The sequence below is a fragment of the Rhincodon typus genome, chromosome 19 (genome assembly GCF_021869965.1).
Source record: "Rhincodon typus isolate 14 chromosome 19, sRhiTyp1.1, whole genome shotgun sequence".
In the NCBI taxonomy this organism is placed as follows: domain Eukaryota; kingdom Metazoa; phylum Chordata; class Chondrichthyes; order Orectolobiformes; family Rhincodontidae; genus Rhincodon; species Rhincodon typus.
Window position 1 is genome coordinate 12167318 of NC_063350.1, and position 20367 is coordinate 12187684.

Genomic DNA, 20367 nt, shown 5'->3' on the forward strand with positions numbered 1-20367 from the left:
GACTATGTCCAACATGAGACAATCTAAACATCCAACAGTCCAAAGATGTGCAGGTTAGGTGAATTGGCCATGCTAAATTGCCCATAGGGATGTGTAGATGAGGTGGGTTATAGGGGGATGGTCTGGGTGGGATGCTCTGAGGTTCGGTGTGGACTTGTTGGGCCGAAGGGCCTGTTTCTACACTGTAGGGATTCTATTCTATGAATCTCTCCACAGCATTCAATGGCATTACCATCACTGAATTCCCCACTATCAACGTCTTGGTGGATTATCATTGACCAAAATCTGAACTGGACCAAACATATAAATATCATGCCTACAAATGCGGGGAATTTTGAATAGCTCACCTCCTGTTTCCACAATGCCTGTCCACCATCTACAAAGCACGAAACAGGAGTGACATAGTATACAGTGTGGAGCTGGAGGAACACAGCAGGCCAGGCAGCATCAGAGGAGCAGGAAAATTGATGTTTTGAGTCAGGATGCTGTCTGGCCTGCTGTGTTTCTCCAGCCCCACACTGTATTATCTCCTACACCAGGATCTGCAGTTCTTGCTATCTCTGAGTGAAATAGTATATGCTCCATTTCCCTGGATAAGGGTAGCTCCTACAACACTCAAAAAGCTCTACACCATTCAGGACAAAGCAGCCTATTTGATTGGCACTTTGTCCACCGCACCATTGACACAAAATGTCAGCAGTTTGTACCATTTACAAGATGCAATGCAGTAACTCACCCAGGCTCCTTCAACAACACCATCCAGGTGCTCAACCTCTATCATATAGAAGGACAAGGGCAGCAGATGCAATGGAACAGGACCATCTGAAAGTTGCCCTCCAAGTCATACACCATTCTGATTTGGAACTATATCATCATTCCGCCAGCGTCGCTGGGTCAAAATCCTTGAATTCCCTCCCTAACAGTGCTGTTGCTGTCCCTACACCTGAATGACTCTACTAATTCCAGAAAGTAGCTCACCACCACTTTCTCTGGGACAATGAGGCAGTTGCAATAAATGTCAGTCTAGCCAGCACCTTGTGCAATGACAAATCGCAAAATAGCCTGGCAGATGATTAACCTCTTATACAGCAACACATACTCCCTAGTTAGCTCTGAACTGGCCACTTGGTTTCAGCATGGTTGTTCTTCCAGGAGTTTTGTGTATAGAATCTTTTAGCAAAAGATATTACAGATATTGGCAATGTGATTCATATTCTATGTGGAGTTAGTTGCTCTCAACTGGTTAGGTAGTTAATTGTTGTCTGGGCTAGGGAGAGAATTTAAGTTGTCTAGGAATTCCCCACTCTCAATCACTAACCAGCTACTTATGTTTTTATTAGGGAGACAATGGTATTATTGCTGGTGACCCAGATAATGTTCTGGGAACCCAGGTTCAAATCCTGTCATTGATAGATGGTGGAATTTGATTTCAATAAAAATCTGGAATTAAGACTCTAATGATGAAACCATTGACAATTAGAAAAAATTTTAGGCTAAGAGGCTGTCCTGTATCTTACGGCACAAGGCAGACAATGCATATGCTTAGCACTGTTACTCCAGCCAGACTTCACCCGGAACTAGACTGTGCCCTTCCCCATCAAGAAATAGGAGAAAGGTTCCAGGTTAGCCCCCTCCTCTCCCTTCTGAAGGTGCAGGTCCACAGGCACAAACTTGCCTGTATCTGGCCTACGTGGTCTTATATAGCAAAGCCCAATCTGCCTTTTATCTGCTGTCCCTTTGCAGGAACGTTTTTTAATTCATTTATGGGATGAGGGTGTTGCTAGATAGCCACCATTTATTGCCCATCCCAGATGGACGTTAAGTCAACCACTTTGCTGTAATGAGGGCAGTTTCATTCCCTAAAGGACATTAGTGAACCAGATTGGTTTTGCCAACAATTGTCAATGGTTTCTTACCACATGCCATATGCAAATTGGAAGGATTTACAGGTTGCTAATTTAGTTATAAAAACCAAAAGAACTGTGGATGCTGTGAATCAGGAACAAAAACAAAGTTGCTGGGAAAGCTCAGCAGGTCTGGCAGCATCTGTGAAGGAAAAAACAGAGTTAACGTTTCAGGTCTGGTGACCCTTCCTCAGAACCTGGTGGCTGGGAAAACGTCAATTTACATGCAGAAAACAGGGAGGTGGGTGGGGTAGGGAGTAAACGATAGGATAGAGCCCAAAGAGAGAGAAAGACAGTTGGACAGACAAAGGAGTTGCTAATGATCAGGCTCGGAGGGTGAATAGTTGTTAATGGGGACTGTTAGTGACTAACAACAGGGAGTGTGTAATGGCAGGCAATGTGGTAATAAGGTAAAAACTTTGTTTTTGTTGCTAATTTACTTATCTAGTTATGAACACACTCTCTTAAGGCTTAACTCCTGGAATAGGGGTTCAGTCCAGAGCACTGGCTCATGGACAGGGATGCTACTCACTGGGCTATAAGACCTCTAGAACAAAGTTCAGAACTCAGAAAATCTATTCTAAAGTCAAGGCATTGATTAAAATGCAGGCTATGGACAAAGTTCCTTAAACTTCCACTGGAAACCTGGCAATGTGCTTTAAAGAGATTTGATACATAAGGAGTGGAGACTGCTCATGGCTGTCCATTTAGTAGTGATTACTCACGTGTTATGAGATGATGAGATCCAGTAATGAGATAGGGGGTTGCTCATCTCTTCTGGGAAGACCTGATCAAACCTCGAATCCCAAATGGAGTTTTCTTTGGAAAACAGGAAAGTCAGGAACTGAAAGGACAAGGGGATAAACAGTCAAAGGTTTCAAGCAGCAACAACAGAAGCATGCCCAACCTCCACACCCCAATCTCATTTTAACACCCCAACAAGGTTACAATTGGATTTAGTAAGGAGCCTCAGCACCATTCTCACCACTTTACTGAGCCCCCATACAGTAAAATGGATATAACACTTGAGCTGCAGTTACATAGTCACATTCACTGCTTCCCCTCGCATTAGCGTATACCTACTTCCCATTTTAAAAACCTCTCCAGAAACCTCCTGAGCTATGTCTTGTGTTAACCATAGCCCTCTCTCCCATTTAGTTATGAGTGCCCCCTTTGTTCCTTGCTTGATAGCATGCTGAAGTATTTACCAACAGTTGAGGAGTTGTTTGCTGTAGATGACCTGATTTCCACATAGACTAAAGCAAGAAATGTAAAATCACTTATGTAGGTTGTATCACATTTCTTTGTTCCTTCACAGGATGTGGCTATCACTGACAAGGTTGGCATTTATTACTACTGAAACGATGATGGTGAGCTGCTATCTTGAATACAACTGAGTGATTGTGACGACGATAAACGCAGAAAATGCTGTCAATAATCAGCAAGTCTAGCAGCATCTCTGGAGACAGAGGGTAAGCTTTCAGGCTGATGACCTTTCATCAGATCAGTTCTGATCAATCTGTGCACATTAACTGCTCCTCTCGGTACAGGTGCTGCCTGACCTGCTAGCATTTTCAGCATTTTTTGTTATTATTCTAGATTTCCAAGATCCGTAGCTTTTTGCTTCTGTTGTGGCCATTTCAAAGAGTCAGAGTCAACCACATTGCAATGAGTCTTGAGTCACATGCAAGTCACAGCAGGTAAGGATAGTGAACTTCATCACCTCAAGGGTTTTATTGAAACAGGAAGGTTCTTACACCAGTCAGGGTCACGGTTTCTGAGACTAGCTGAGATAACAAGGTGTAGAGCTGGATGAACACTGCAGGCCAAGCAGCATCAGAGGAGCAGGAAAGCTGACTTTTCGGGTCTAGACCCTTCTTCAGAAAATGAAGGTCTAGACTCGAAACATCAGCTTTCCTGCTCCTCTGATGCTGCTTGGCCTGCTGTGTTCATCCAGCTCTACACCTTGTTATCTCAGATTCTCCAGCATCGGCAGTTCTACCTATTTCTGAGACTAGCTGGAGAATCTGAGATAACAAGGTGTAGAGCTGGATGAACACAGCAGGCAGTTCTACCTATTTCTGAGACTAGCTCTTCATTCCACATCAGTCTATTTGAATTTATGTTCCTCAGCTGCTTTTGTGGACTTTGAACACTTGTCTCCAGTGCATGAGTCTAGGCCTGAGGATTAATAGGCCAGTAACATAACCACAATGTTATTGTATATTAACTGAGCCGTATGCTTTGTGGAATAGTATTCCAATCCACAGCAGACAGTAGGGACTTCTGGAATTCTCTCACCCAGGTGCTGGGGATGCTGAATCAATTGGAATTTACCAAAGGCTGAGATTGATAAAATGTTTTTTTGGTAAATATATCATAGTTATGAAGTATAAAAGAAATCAAAGTTATGGTGTGAAAAAACAAATAAGAGAAGGAAAGAGGGAGTAAGAAAAAAGACTTGGCAGGTAACGTAAGAGGGAGCCCCAAAATCTTCTATAGGCACATATATAGTAAAAGAGCCGTAATAGGAAGTTTAGGTGTAAATCCCCTTTTTGACCCTGTCTCCAAAGGCATGGCCAGTACTAAATGAACCCTTTGCATCTGTATTTAGCAAGGAGGTAGAAGGTACCCAGGCCATGTGAAAGAGGAAGAAATCCAGTTGCTAAGAGTGTTTATAAGTGAGAAGGAGGAGGAATTGGATAGGCTGTCTGAATTAAAGTTGTCAAGGTACCAGGGCCAGATACTGAGGGAATTGGGAGTGGAAATTGTGGAAGGACTGCCTATAATTTTTCAGTCTTCCTTAGAGTCAGGGCAGAAGACTGGAGAATTACAAACATTAACCCTTGTTCAAAAAAAGCTACTGTAGACTCACCAGTTTAACTACCATGGTGGAAATTTCTGGAAACAATAATTTCAGGATAGAATTAGTTTTCAGTGGGATGAATGTGGGCTAGTTAAAGGCAGCCATTATAGATTTCTTAAGGGAAAATCATACTTAACTAAATTGCTGGCTTTTTTTGAAAAGGCAACAAAGAGAATCGATGTGAGCAATGTTGTTGATGTGGTATACATGCAACTTCCAGAAAGGTTTGGATACACTGCTCCACAATAAAATTGTGAGAAAATTAGAGATCATGAAATAAAGGAGACATTAGCAACATGGAGACAAAACTGGCTGAGTGATAGGAAACAGACAGCAATGGTTAATGGATAATTTTCAGGTTGCAGGAAGTTGGAACTGGAGTTCTCCAGAGGTCAGTGTTGACATACTTGCTTTATCTGATATAAAATACTGATTTAGACCTTGGTGTACAAGGGAAAACTTGGAATTACTGTAATCTATGAGAAGGACATTAAGAAACGTCATAAGGATTTTGGGATAGCAAGAACTGCAGATGCTGGAGTCAGGGACAACACAGTCTGGAGCTGGAGGAACACAGCAGGCCAGGCAGAAAGTTGACGTTTCGGGTAGGGACCCTTTTTCAGAAAATGAAGAAGAAGGGTTCCGACCGAAACGTCAACTTTCCTGCTCCTCTGATGCTGCCTGGCCTGCTGTGTTCCTCCAGCTCCATATTGTGTTGTCATAAGGATTTTGACAAGTTGGAGGAGTGGGGTAGATAGATGGTAGATGAAGTTCAATGCAGGAAAGTATGAGGTGATGTACTTTAGTAAGAAGACCATGGAGAGGCAATAAAAAAAAAAAGAACAACTCTAAAGGGGGCACTACAGCAGAGGGACCTTGGATGCGCACATGTGTAATTCATTAAAGATGGAAGGACAGGTTGAGAGAGCAGTTAACAAAGCATACAGTATCCATTTGTACAGTACAACAGCAAGGTGGTTATGTTAGACACTAGTTTGGCTTCAGCTGGATTATCATATATAGTTCTGGGCTCCACACTTTAGGAAAGATATGAAGACATTGGAGAGAAGTGTAAAAGAGACTTATACAAGAACGGCTCCGTTGAGAAACTTCCGTTTTGAAAATAGATGAGAGAAGTCGGGTTTCTTTTTTCGGAGAAGAGAAGACTGAGAAGAAATTTGATTTCAGTTTCCAAAATCACAAGAGATCTGGACAAAGTAGATAGGGAGAAATTGTTCCCACTTGCAAAAGGACAGGGAATGAGAGGGCATGTATTTAAAGTAACTAGTAAAACATGCAGAAGTGATATGAGGAAAAGCATTTTCAGAAAACAAGCGCTTAGAGTCTGGAATTCTCTGCCTAAGAGTGTGGTGGAGGCAGGTTCTTATAAACATAGAAAATTGGACCAGGATTAGGCCATTTGGCCCCTTAAGGCTGCTTTCCCATTCAATATGATCATGGTTGATCCTCTATCTCAGTGCCATACTCCTGTTCCCTCCCCATACTCCTTGATGCCTTCAGTGAGTCAAAATCTATTTCTTTCTTAAATATAATCAGCGATTTGGCCTCTGCAGCCATATATGATAGATGTATTCCAAAGAGAATTAGATGGTTACTTGGAAAAGAAGAATGTGTAGGGTTAGGGAGAGAAGTCAGAAGAATGGCACTAACTGAGATGCTCATTCAGAGAGCTAGTACAAGGATGACAGGCCAAATTACCTCCTTCTGCCGTGTAACAATTCTATGATTCTTATTTAGATGCAGATCTGACATTAGTCCAATCAAAAAGGCTCCTGCAGCCAAAAAAGTTTAAGAATCATTAATCATAGCAGAGATAACAACTGAATATAGAGAGAACTTGGCTGCAACCACTGTGATTGAAAACTTAGGCTACGAAGACTATGCCCACTGCTTTATGATATGGTTTCCATACAATGGTGCTACGTATTGTCGATGTACAAATCAGTGCTTATCTGATTTTTTTCGATCCTTATTCTTGCAAAGGTGGCAAATCTTGCTGGAGCATCGAATAGCATCTTAAACACCAAGCTGAGTTTTGCCAATTTAGCAGATTTGGGCAGCACACCCAAGATGTAACCCTAGGACGTGAGCACAGAACTCAAAATGGTAGCGCACTACTGATGGACTTGCTGCACTTTCAAAGGTACTATCTTTTGGTTGAGACATTAAACCAAGACTCCAATTGCCTCATGTATGTAAATGCACTCTCTCAAAACTTAGCAGACATCTTATTGGCAGTGTTCTGACCAATATTTATCCCTCAATGAATAACATAAAAACACATCATGTGGTAGTTGTGGCATTATTTTTGATGGTTTATTGCTGTGCGCCGAGTGCTCTATGTCTAAAGTTCACAAAAGTGACATTTGTAATTTATTGTTCTTAGAATGAGGGTATCACTGACTACATCAGCTTTTATTGTCCATCCGTAATTTCTTTTCTTCACTTGTAGGACATGGGCATTGTGGCTGGCCAGCATTTTACTGCCCGTACCTAGTTGCCCTTGAGAAGGTGATGGTGAGCTGATTTCTTGAACTGCTGCAGTCTACATGCTCTGGATGATCCACAATGCTGTTAGGAGGGAATTCTAGAATTTTGACCCAGTGGCAATGAAGGAATGGCAATACATTTCTAAGTCAAGATGCTGAGTGACTTGGAAGGGAACTTGCAGATGGTGGTGTTCCCATGTATCTGCTGCCCTTGTCCTTCTAGATGGAAGTTGTTGTGGGTTTGGTAGGTGCTGTCTGAGGATCTTCGGTGAATTTCGGCAGTCAATCTTGTGGCTAGTACACACCGCTGCTATTGAGCGTCGGTGGTGGAGGGAGTGGATGGTTGTGGGTGTAGTGCCAATCAAGCGGGCTGCTTTGTCCTGGATGGTGTCAAGCTTCTTGAGTGTTGTTGGAGCTGCACTCATCCAGGCAAGTGGGGAGTATTCCATCACACTCCTGACTTGTGCCTTGTAAATGGTGGACAGGCTTTGAGGAGTCAGGAGGTGAGTTACTCGCTGCAGTATTCCTAGCCTCTGAACTGCTCTTGTCGCCACTGTATTTATGTGACAAGTCCAGTTGAGTTTCTGGTAAATGGTAATCTTAAGGATGTTGATAGTGGAGGATTCAGTGATGGTAACATTATTGAATGTCAAGAGACGGTGTTTAGGTTGTCTCTTATTGGAGATGGTCGTAGACTGGGCATTTGTGTGGTGTCAGTGTTACTTGCCACCTGTCAGCACAAGCCCAGGTCTTGTTGCATTTGAATATGGACTGCTTCAGTATCTGAGGAGTCACAAATGGTGCTGAACATTGTGTAATCATGAGCGAACATCCCCAATTCTGACCTTATGATGGAGGGAAGGTCATTGATGAAGCAGCTATAGATGGTTTGGCCTGGAACACTACCCTGGGAACTCCTGCAGAGATGCCTGGGAGCTTAGGTGACTGACCTCTAATAACCACAATCATCTTCCTATGTGCTAGGTATTACTCCAACCAGCGGAGAGTTTGCCCCCTGATAATCATTAATTCCAGTTTTGCTAGGGCTCCTTGATGCCACGGTCAAAAGCTGCCTTAACGTCAAGAGTTGTCACTCACATCACCTCTAGAATTCAGCTCTAACCCCATTTGCTGATGACACCACCGTAGTGGTTCAGATCTCAAACAATGATGAGACAGAGCACAGGAAAGAGACAGAGAGCTTAGAGGCATGATGCAAAGACAACAATCTCTCTACCAATGTCAGCAAAAAGGAGCTAGTCATTGACTTCAGGAGGACACACCCATGTCTGTATCAATGGTGCTAAGGTGGAGTGGTTGAGAACTGCACGTTCCTAGGAATAAAAAGTCACCAAAAATCTTTCCTGGCCAATTCACGTTGAGGCTACAGTCAACACCAATGCCTCTACTCTCTCAGAAGACTAAGCATCCTATTCAGAAGCATCATTTCTTGGTATGGAAATCGCTCTGCCCATGACAGCAAGAAACTACAGAGAATTGTGAACACAGCCCAGTCCATCATGAAAACCAGCCTTCCAACTATTGGCTCTGTCCACACTTCCTGCTGCCTCAGGAAAGCAGCCAACATCATCAAAGACATTTCCCACCCCGTCTATACTCTCTTACACCCTCTTTCATTGGGCAGAAGATATTAAGGTTTGAAAACATCTACGAAGAGATTTATGAATAGCTTCTTCCCTGCAATTATCAGACTTTTGAATGGACGCCTCCTATATTAGAGTTGATCTTTCTATGCAACTTCTCTAACTGTAACACTATAATCTGCATTCTGTTCTATCACCCTGATATACTTACGTAAAGTATGATTTGTCTGGTTAGTATGCAAAACAATGCTTTTCACTGTATTTCAGTACATGTGACAATAATAAATCAAATGAAATCAAAATCAGCTCTTTTGTCTATATTTGGACCAAGGCTGTAATGAGGTCAGGAGCTGAGTGGCCCTAGTGGAATCTAAACTGGGTGTCACTGAGCAGGTTATTGCTGAGCAGGTGTTGCTTGATAGCGCTGTTACTGACACCTTCCATCACTTTACTGATGATTGAGAGTAGGCTGATGGGGCAGTAATTGGCCGGGTTGGATTGTCCTGCTTTTTGTGTGCATGATATACCTGGGCAATTTTCTACAGTGTCAGATAGATGCCACTGTCATAACTGTATTGGAACGGCTTGGCTAGGGGAGCGGCAAGTTCTGGAGCACAAGTCTTCAGTACTTTTGCCGGAACGTTGCCAGGGCCCAAAGCCTTTGCAGTGTCCAGTGTCTCCAAACGTTTCTTGATATCATGTGGAGTGAATCACCCTTGAGAAGCTGGTGGTGAACTGCCTTCTTGAACTGCTGCATTCCCTGTTGTATAGGTACAGTCTGTTAGGTAGACTGTTCAGGATTTTGACCCAATGACACCGAAGTAATATATTTCCAAGGCTGGATGGTAAGTGGCTTGGAGGGGAACTTGCAGATGTAAATCTGCTGGCTTCTAGTTGATAGAGGTCTGTAGGTTTGGAAGGTGTGGTATAAGGAGCTTTGGTGAGTTTCTGTAGTGCATCTTGGAGATGGTACACACGGCTGCTACTAGGCATTGGTGGTGGCGAGACCGAATGAGTGCTGACCAAGTGGGCTGCTCTGCTTTGGATGCTATCAAGCTTCTTGAATGTTCTTGGAGCTGCATGCACTCGCACACTTGTGGAGTATTCCATCACACTCTGGGCATGTGCTCTAGAGATGGCAGACAAGCTTTTGAAGTGTCAGGAAGTGAGTTACTCGCCATCTCAGAATTCCCAGCATCTGCTTTTCTAACCACTTTATTAATATGGCTGCTTGGCACTTCAAAAGTACTTTTCAACAAGTACTTTGGGATTTTCTATGGTCATTAAAGGTGCTATATAAATGCAAGCTTTTCATTTTTTTTCTTCCTTCCTTCCTGCTTACAGCATAGATACTGGGCATCCCGTTGTCTCATTGTTACTTCATGGTGAAGCTGAATGGCTGAAGCCCACAACTAATAGGATGTGCTTCACAGTTGGAGGTAATCTTACCTCATCGAGGTAGAAAAATGGATCGTCAATCTCGCGGAGTGGATCGCTAAGGTAACTGAACATGAACTCTCTCACTTGGTGTATATTTGTCGCCCACAATTCCTAGACACCAAAAAAACAGAACATCAGCAGTGCACAGGAGTGATATATCACCACTTAAATCCCATGTTAAAGAACATTTAAGTCAAAAAAAAACTGAGTGATCACTGAGGCAGTATCAAAGGCTACAATAACTGTTCTGAAATAGAACAATGAGTACTGAGCGCTATGATTGAATTTTCCTACAAATGTATGGTAGACAACAATCTCACTTATTAGTTTCCAGGTTGGCACTGATCTTTTTCACTCAGCACAGAATCTGTAAACAGCAGGAGTGCTGTTCCAATACGCTAACATCAAATATTTGCCAGTCAGCTGCCCACCTTGGCCAGTTTTTCATTTCTTTAAAATTTTTCATGGGATGTGGGTGTTGCTGATAAGGCCAGTGTTTGTTGTCTGTCCCACCTCCTGCTCCACAGTAGTTAAGAGTCAATCACGTCACTGTGGGTCCCACATAGGCTAGACCAGGTAAGAGTGGCAGATCTCCCTCCCTCAAGGTCATTAGTGAACCAGGTGGATTTTTATGGCATTCAGTTTCATGGTCGGTGGAACTAGATTTCAATTCCAGATTTTTTTTGCAAATTTTAATTTAAATTGCACCAACTGGTGTGACGATACTTGAATCCCCCAGGGAATTAGCCTCAAGGTTACACAAGGACAGTATTAACCTCTGGATTACTAGCCCAGTGACATTACCACTATCTTCCCCATTTTCTTATTTTAAGATGCACATTGCCAGCCTTCCCTCCTGCTCAGAAGAACAACTTGGTTGAAAGAGAAAGAAAATAGTTTAGTGCTAACTGAAAAACCCGAAGGGAGAATCTTTGCTCTATTAAATTTGGAAAGTATGTGGTGATGGCAGGCACCAACTAGATAGTGCATGGCTGTTTTTTACCCTGCGAGAAGGTTTATCCCACTCACCTTCTGATATTCCAGCAGGAAATGCTGGAAATCTTGCAGTGAGACTTGGCTGAGTTCAGGCCTCTCACAGCTCCTGTGGAATGGAAACATCACAAGTTAATTTGGAAAAGCCAGAAGCAGCTGAAAAATCACTTCAATCAAAGCAAAATACTGTGGATGCTGACAATCTGAGAAACAGGCATTGAAAACATTGGAGAAATTCAGCAGCTCTGGCAGCATCTGTGGAGACAGCAAACAGAGTTAACGTTTTCAATGACATGGAAATTATCAATCTCTTTGACCAATGCCTTTGACAGAGTGATTGAAGGATCATTGCTGTTTGCCTCAGTTGATTAAAAATGATCACGACTCTAGAGTGGTTCAGCCTGGGGCCTGGGATGGAGGGCAAGGATTTGGAGGTACATGAGGACCCAATAATGAGGATCCTGGGCCTTATCTGGTTGGGGGCACAGACCAGGAGCAGCACTGGAACCTGCAATTTCTATTGTTTATAGACACTCCAGCAGAACAACATGGTGATTATGTGAGCAGTTTGACCCCCGAGCTGGCTGCACTAGGCAAGTTGGTCAAACCAATGGGTGAGGTGATGCAGCTTGGCATTAACTGCTTTGTTACCTCTCGACTTGGCTGTTCCAGTATGTTTATAGCCCGTGTCCCACAATCTACCTTCTCGGAATTCAAAGTCACCTAAAAGTTTGCTGCCCATTTCTTATTTTGCGCCAAGTCCCATTCCCCATCCTCCCCCATCCTCACTGACTTACATTGGCTCCCAGTTAAGCAATGTTTTAATTTTAAAATTCTCATCCTCGCTTTCAAATCCCTTTATGTTCTCACCCGTCTCTATCGCTGTTATCTCTACAACCCTCTGACATATCTGCACTCCTCGAATTCTGGAAGGTGGACATTCCCAATTACAACTGCCTCCAGGTGCTTAAGTCCCGGGCTTCGGAATACTTTTCCTACGCCTCTCTGCTTCTCTACCTTACTTTCCTCTCCTACATCACATCTTAAAACCTACCTCAGACCAGGTTTTTGGTCATTTTATCTAATATACCCACAAATAAAACAAACAATTGTGGATTCTGCAGATCTGAAACAAAAACAGAAATTGCTGGAGAAATTCAGTAGGTCTGGCAGCATCTGTGGAGAGAAAGCAGAGTTAACGTTTCGAGTCATTTTGAACGTTTCGAACTCTTGTTCTGAAGTTCTTGGCTATTGCACAGTCATCATTGGGCTTCTTGCGTCTCTCTAAGGACTGATTAACTATTGATGCCAGGAGCTGAGCAGCTTAGCTATTTTTTATTTTTTTTTATTTGCTATTCTGTTGAAGATCTGTGAGAGTGACAAGTGCCAATCACCAGGAGTGGGTGTCTTGAGCAATGAAGCACAGTATCCTATAGGAACATGGTAGGCTAGACAATGTTCTCTGATTAACGTCTCGGTGTAACAGTTTACAGTTTCAGAGTTATGCCCTTTGACCTCCAGGCCAGCAAAGCAAGCCACCCAGATCAGACATAGGTACAGTATGGAAATACTTCTCCATATTTTGGGCAGAGGAAGAATTTTTTATTTTACTGCCAATCGTGGGCAAAACATGTTGAGACTAATGCACTCATTCTAAATGGTGGTGATTACAACATTTAACACGAAAATAACCCAAGTAACTGGTGATCTGGAAAGCCCTTTAAAGTAGCACTTTGCCCCAACTGGTTACAGGTGGCATTCTCCACTTACTTTTGAAGAAAGTGAACCTCCATCTGGGGAAGGGAAGAAGAAAATAAAATCAGAGAAATGCTTCTTACACAAACGCACACAAAATAAAGCACTCCCCGGCCTTAATGCACACTGGTGGCAACGCGCAAAAGTCCAGAGTGCATACTGCATCAAGGATACTCGTATTGATGACCTTCTGCTGAGCAATTCCCCTTTTCTTTTATCCTTGACACCAACTCCTCTCACCCCACTCCCAGGAAACCATTTGAGGTGCTGAATCCCAACACAATAACATTGCCAATTTAGCCAGCCAAGAGCAGGGTTTCATTTCAATTTCTTATCCTCTCTCCCTTGGCCTGGTTTTATTTAAAAAGGAATTTTTACTGAAGCCCTTTCATAATCTCAGGATGGGTTTTGCAGCAAACAAATTTCGCTGAAGTGCAGCCCCTACCATGAAACAGGAAATAGGGTGGCTAATTCACACACAGCAAGCTCCCAACAGGATAAGTGAATGGATAAGTTTCAATTGGTGAACGTTGGAGGTAGGAATAGAGGAGGGCAGAGCTAGGAATTCCTGGTGGCAGCCTATGTGCAGGTTTGCTGGCACCTTTCTGCGTCTGCGCTATTTTTAAACAGGGAGGTCAGGCCTGATGAAGGTTGTGTGTCTGTAAGCAATGGCAGCTCATTAACATAATGAAAATGTCAACTGTGGACAATGAAGGGCCCCACTTGGTCATCTTGGAGCATGGCAAATGCCTGCTGATAGGGAAGGGGTGACCACTGGCCTTCTCCTTGCTGCCACCATACCTGCTTATCCACAGCCACGGTCACAAGCTGCCCTACAGAATGGCTCCTTCTCTCCAATGGTGGGCCTACAGCTGTGGCCATTTGAAGAAAGCAGGGAGTTATGTCCCCAACTTGTCAGTGCTCTGGCTTCCCAAGCTCTCTCCCTCAATCCCCCTCCCACCACCGTCTTCAATTGTACAGTGAGAGCACCCTCTGGATGCTCATCACAAAATCATGGCTTGCGCCTGACGCTGATGGAGTCAGGACCCACAAATGATCCCAACATCGGAGTCAAAGGTGTAAATCCTGCCCAATAATCAATTTTAGTGTTGTCAGTTGAGAGTCATCTCTGGTTCAAAGTAACAGGGAGAATTCTTTCTTTGAAAGAGTGCTACACAGCCTTTTATGCCCACTTATAGGGAGATACCAGGCCCTGGTTTCATGTCATCTGCAAGGCTGCACCTCAGACAGTGCAGCACTCCCTCAGCTTACACCAAATCAATCCTATATTGAAATCAATTCATTCAAGTCAGACTAATGGATCAATTCTGGGACCTTAGGGCTCAGTGCTATTCCAGTTCTTCCTTAAACAATGACATTGAAGAAAGAATATTATCTAAAATTATAGTTAAGGATCTTTCATTCCTTCAGGTACACAGTGACATTGAGAAACCTGCATGTAATGTGCTAATTATTCAAATTCTTATCAGTACTGGAACGATCAGTGCCTTCAGCAATTTTATGTAGCAACCTTGATTGTCCCTCAGAAGCACTTTGGGATGCACTTCAGACATGTTAGTTCTTAATTTTAAAACTCATCCATCACGTTTGGCACTTACATGTTTCTGAGCATCGAACATCAGGTTACGATAGAGCTGAGCAAACTGGCAGTAAGTGACATCCCCACTCCGCAACTCCATGTCCTAAAGGCATAAGAAGTCATCAGGGAACTGAAATTATGTCATCTTATTCCCAGTACTAAATACAATCTGATGTTACTGTTACGTAGCACCATTCCGCAGAAGAGGAGGAGCGTGGGAAACTTCACTTCCTGCCCCCCTGCCTTCTTCCAGTTGCATTTGCAACTAAAGCAGACATTCCTGGATGTGAATGGCCACAAACAATGCTGTCTTAAATAATACCTCGCCTCATTATTGATCAGCATGCAATGATGTACTAATGACACCAGTTGCTGCAGCATCACATTTAAGTTGCTACAGGATCATATAGCAAGCATTGGTCAATTCAAGTTCTCCACAGAGACTACAGCTCGCCCAGGATTCTCTCATGTGCATTGGTTGCTAAACACAGAATTACCTAACACAGGCTCACATCTAGAGCTCTGCGGTATCTTATATACAGCATCATATAAGAACAATGAATGGTGATGCATGGTATAGAGACATTGGGTGATACAGCATCATATAGTACTGAATGATGCAGTATGGTATAGAGGGAATGGGTGGCATGGTATATACAGAGACACTGAGTAGTGCAGCGTGGTACGGAGACATTGGTGGGACAGCATCATATAGGGTCACTGAATGGTGCAGTATAGTATAGAGACAATACTGGTAGAACATCAGGGACAAAAGACAGAATTTTCTGGAAAAACTCAGTGGGTCTGGCAGCATCTGTGAAAAAAAAAATCGGAGAGTTAACGTTTCGGGTCCGGTGACCTCAGTACAGTTCTGTGGAAGGGTCACCGGACCTGAAACGTTAACTCTGATTTTTTCTTCACAGATGCTGCCAGACCCGCTGAGCTTTTCCAGCAACTTCTGTTTTTCTTCCTGATTTACAGCATCCGCAGTTCTTTCGGTTTTTATTTGGTGGTACAACATCATAGAGAAGCAATGGCACAACGTGGTATAGAGGCAGTGGATGGTGCAGCATCATGTTGAAACACTGGGTGGGACAGCATGGAATGGAGACACTGGACAGTGCAACAATATATGGGGATTCTGGATGGTGTGTAAGGTCTACGGAGACAGTGGATAGACATGCAGTACATGGGGATACTGGATGACAAACAGCTTGTCTGGTGACCCTAGCAGGTAATGTTCAAAAGAATAACAGTTATGCATTGGTAACAGTCAGTCAAACAAAGAATGAGCAGAGAAGAGACGTAGGGTTAGACTCGGAGTCTGAGTGGAATCTGAGGGAAAATGTAGTAGCTAAACAGGTGGAGGCTTGGCAGTACTGGAAAAAAAAATACAAAGTAGGGTAAGAGAATGAAGAAAAAGCAAAATTTCTTTATCAAACCACCTTGTGTGCTTTCATAGGGCTAAACTGGTTTGAGACGATAAATATTTTAGATAGAATAAAGGAGGTCTAGTTGCTCCAGTGTGCCACACAGTTAAATAACAGCAATCAGCAGCATTATGTTATAAGCAAGAATTTAAAATAAGATAATCAGATTAGATAAAATTTCCTCGACAAATGAAGTGAGTGCAGAAAGAAGTAAATTACTGTAATTTTTTCCCGCAGAAATCTCATGTTGGGCACTCGGTAGTTGACTTGAGCCAACATGTTCTTCAGATCCTTCACCGTGATCCTAGAAGAGGGGAAATATACTGTTATCCTTGAGGCATTTTGATTTGTAACATGCAATATGGTTGGTTACCGAGGAGTTACCACTTGTCCAATCCCTGAAGCAATAACCTGGTGATGAGGGCCAGCTAACTGAGGTATTCGAGAGCGCATTAGACCCTTTCTTTGGATATAAATAGTGTGCACGAGAAAGGCAGGAGATTGGCATCAGGTATATCAGCCAGGCTGGACAATAGAGCCAGTGCAGGCAGGATGGGCTGAACAGCCTCTTTTTGCTTTATAATAATCCCGTGATTCCACGATAACTTGCACACTGAAGTGGTGTCCATGCTGTTTGCACATCCTAACCTGCTGAGAACTACATCTCAGTCAGGTTGGCTGGATGAGTGAATCACTTCCCTGGAGGGAAACAAAGAGAACAGCGAAAGCAAAGTTCACTCAGAGGCTACTGTCAGCTGGTGACATTACCTGGGAATTCTGTGATCTCAGTTATGGAACCAAACAGAGGAGTTAGAAGCACTTTACTTTTGTACAAATTTAGAATGTGGCCATCTTTTATTTTTCATTCCTGATATCAGGCTCTTTGGTAACTTTTGGGCGGGGTACTTATGTTTTATAAGGACATTCTGTGTTAAATAGCCATTTCCCATGTCTGCTCAACATGGTGCAGTCAGCATCCTGTTCTGTTGCAAATTCCACATCTTTAGTACAGCCATTCAGGGAAAACTCAACACCATTGTCCAGCACAGCCTAGAATGCAATACTTACAAAGCTACACACAATGAAGATAAACAGGCACGTAGATAGAAGTCACAAACAAATAGATAATACACGCCACAGTTTCCATTGTCTGTCAGGCTACCATGCAAGTATCTTCAGATATCAAAGGGTTATTAAAGTTGGGTAAATACTGTTCATAGAATCCTTACAGTATGGAAGCAGGCCATTTGGCCTGTCAAAACCACACCTTCTCTCCCAAGAGCATCCCACCCAAACACACACCCCTACCCTCTCCTTGTAACCCTGCATTTACTGTGGCTAATCCACCTAACCTACACATCCTGGACACTATGGACAACTTAACATGGCCAATCCTCCTAATCTGCACAGCTTTGGATTGGGGGATGAAACCAGAGCACCCAGAGGAAACCCATGCAGACACAGGCAGAACGTGCAAACTTCATACAGACAATGGCTCAAGGATGGAATTAAGCCCGGGTCCCTAGTGCTTTGAGGCAGCAGTGCTAATCACTAAGCCACCATGCCATATAGTTCTACAACAACATTTTCCAATTTGGCAGTGATCAGGCCCAATGACATGGATCGTTCCATCCTCACCCTAACTAAGTGATGTGGAAGCCTATTACAATACCAATACCACAGTAAAATGAAGATTGTGTGACACAGTGGCTATTATCCCTGCCTCAGAGCCAGAAGCAGTAGGTTCAGATCCCATTCTTTGGCTTGATGGCTGAGAAAGCTGTGTACATAACGCAACCAAGAACATCAACCTGCAAATCCCTCCAACGCGCACAGATTGGCAAAGATTCCTTGAAAGCCTGGTGATGGAAAGAAAGCTGGCGTCTCCACTGTCACTGTCCGTAGCTCCTTGTTATAATATACATGTAAAGGTGCATGCTGCCACAGCAACTCCAGACTTTCTTGAGTGAACTGTAACACCCATCACCATCATGGTCAGATTCAGCTAACAGAGCACAAGCTGCTTTTGAGTCCCTACTAATGTACGCAGCTCACTTTCCACTCTTCTCTTGTACTTGAGTACATGTGAGAATAAAACCTAATTCTAATTCAATACCGTATGTTCACTCCCTGGACTGTTGTGCAGCTGAGAATATACAGCATAGGAACAGGCCCGCTAAATCTGACACAGGTTTTTTTTAAAAGAAAGAAAATACAAGATATTTTTTGCAGGATTTATTTTGAATTGCATTCTTTATCCCCCTATTATACAGAGTGGTCACCACACGATTTATCTGATGATTTATCTGAAATACTAACACTTGTTTTTCTCTCCACAATTGCTGCCTGGCTTCCTGTGGTTCCAGCACTTTCCGTTGACACGACAGAATTTACTACTGGCTGTCCCACTAATCTAGACGAGGGTAGATACACGGTGGCTCAGTGGTTAGCATTGCTGCCTCACAGCGCCAGGGACCCAGGTTCAATTCCACCCTCGGGTGACTGTGTGGAGTTTGCACATTCTACCTGTGTCTGCTAGGGTTTCCTCTCACAGTCCAAAGATGTGCAGGCTAGGTGGATTGGCCATGCTAAATTGCCCCTAGTGTTCATGGATGTGTAGATTTGATGGGTTACAGGGGGATGGGATGCTCCGAGGGTTGATGTGGACTTGTTGGACCGTAGGGGCTATTTCCACACTGTAAGGATTCTATGATACAAATCCAAACCTCCAACTGGCAAACAATCTGTCAAGAGCAGGACTGACAAATTATTGTAATCTGGGAAGTTGCCAGATTCTGATAAATAACTCAGGCAATAATCAGCATTGCCATACTGATTTGTGAACTACACACACTTCAGTGAAAAGGGCTCACATAATTCATCACACATTCCTAGCTTGCTTTTATTATAGTCTTTGGGGCCACCAATTGTGGCAACCATCAGACATTGTACTACAATGTGATAGAGAGCACTAAATTATAGAGGAAGATCCATAAATCACTGACCTAAAAAAGCCCGAAAGGACAGGCAAACACTCATACAGACACACATATAAAAGACACAGACATACACACTTAAATCTAGACACACATGCGCATTCAAACACACACAAACATACAGAAACATAGGCAGACTGACAGACAGATCCTCAAACACAAAAACAAACACAGACACATACTCGTCGACACACACATCTGTCAAAGACAAAAGACAAGCAAGCATACACACGCGCGCACGCACACACATAAAGATAGCTCTAAAAAGAGGCACAAGATTGAAGTTTTGTCTTGTACTCATCAGAACTGAAACAAAAGGAAACCAACTTTACAAAGATAACAACAATTTATATAGTATGAGCAAGAGGCTGTGCAAGCAAATGTACTCTATAGATTGTTGCTTCCTTTCTAAAGTCAGTTTTCTTTGCCCCAATGAGTGCAAGATGAAAAGCTTTAACTCCGTTTAAGGTTTGAGATCCATTCTCCACCTTTCCCAATCTGTGTTGTTCAAATATGTTTGAACCTCAAGTTGTTTTGGAGAATGCACACTCATGACTGGAGTGAGAGATGGTTCTTCAATTGCAAATCTATAAACCCAGAAGCATCATTAAGGAGTATTCAGCTTAAACTGTGAGGATGAGCAAGTTGTGAGAGGAGGGAGGGACAGAGGAAGAAGGAAAAGAAGTCTCCTGGCCCTATCCCTGACATTCCAATTCCGACTTAAATGCCGCATTCCGAAAGGAAACCACTAGCTGGGATTTACCGGTCCTCCCGATTTCGATCCACGTTGTAAAAATGCTTCCTCAGCCACCTGCAATAAAAGAAGACAGAATTCAATCAGCTGGGGTCTTCTTCATAACTTCCTGTTCCTGCTCTGAGCAACAAAGTTTTCTCCAAAATGCAATAAATTTCTCCAAAAGGTTGCAAGCTGCTCTGCGCAGGCACACCCACATTTCTGTAAACTGTGAATTGTGCAGTGCACCATAAAACGAATGAAGTCTGTAGGTGATGACTTTCAGAGTGGCCCCAGACTGCTCCTTTGTTTTGTTAACCATGTTATTCTGTCCAATCGATTGAATGCTATATTCTGCAAATCAGAATTTACACTTGTATAATACTGTCAAATGCAGAATGGACAACATCTTATAAATCTTGCTTCTCCAGTTTAAGAACTACAAAATGGAAGAGTCCTACTAAGACTAAAAGAACACATATTTGACAAGAATAGCAGAGATATTGGTCATTAGTATCAGAGATAGTGGGAACTGC

The 20367-nt window shown here is 43.0% G+C and overlaps 1 protein-coding gene across 1 annotated transcript in view; it reads right to left on the bottom strand.

The window, feature by feature from the left end:
• LOC109939029 (phospholipase C, gamma 1) overlaps positions 1-20367 on the bottom strand; it is a 149389-nt gene that overhangs the window by 77628 nt on the left and 51394 nt on the right. Inside the window, exons 4-10 of the mRNA XM_048608540.1 lie at positions 19862-19909; positions 16322-16406; positions 14692-14775; positions 13088-13110; positions 11354-11426; positions 10334-10435; positions 2630-2748 (exon numbers count right to left, since the gene is read on the bottom strand). Coding sequence (XP_048464497.1) covers positions 2630-2748; positions 10334-10435; positions 11354-11426; positions 13088-13110; positions 14692-14775; positions 16322-16406; positions 19862-19909 — 534 coding nt within the window. The remainder of the gene's footprint in view (positions 1-2629; positions 2749-10333; positions 10436-11353; positions 11427-13087; positions 13111-14691; positions 14776-16321; positions 16407-19861; positions 19910-20367) is intronic.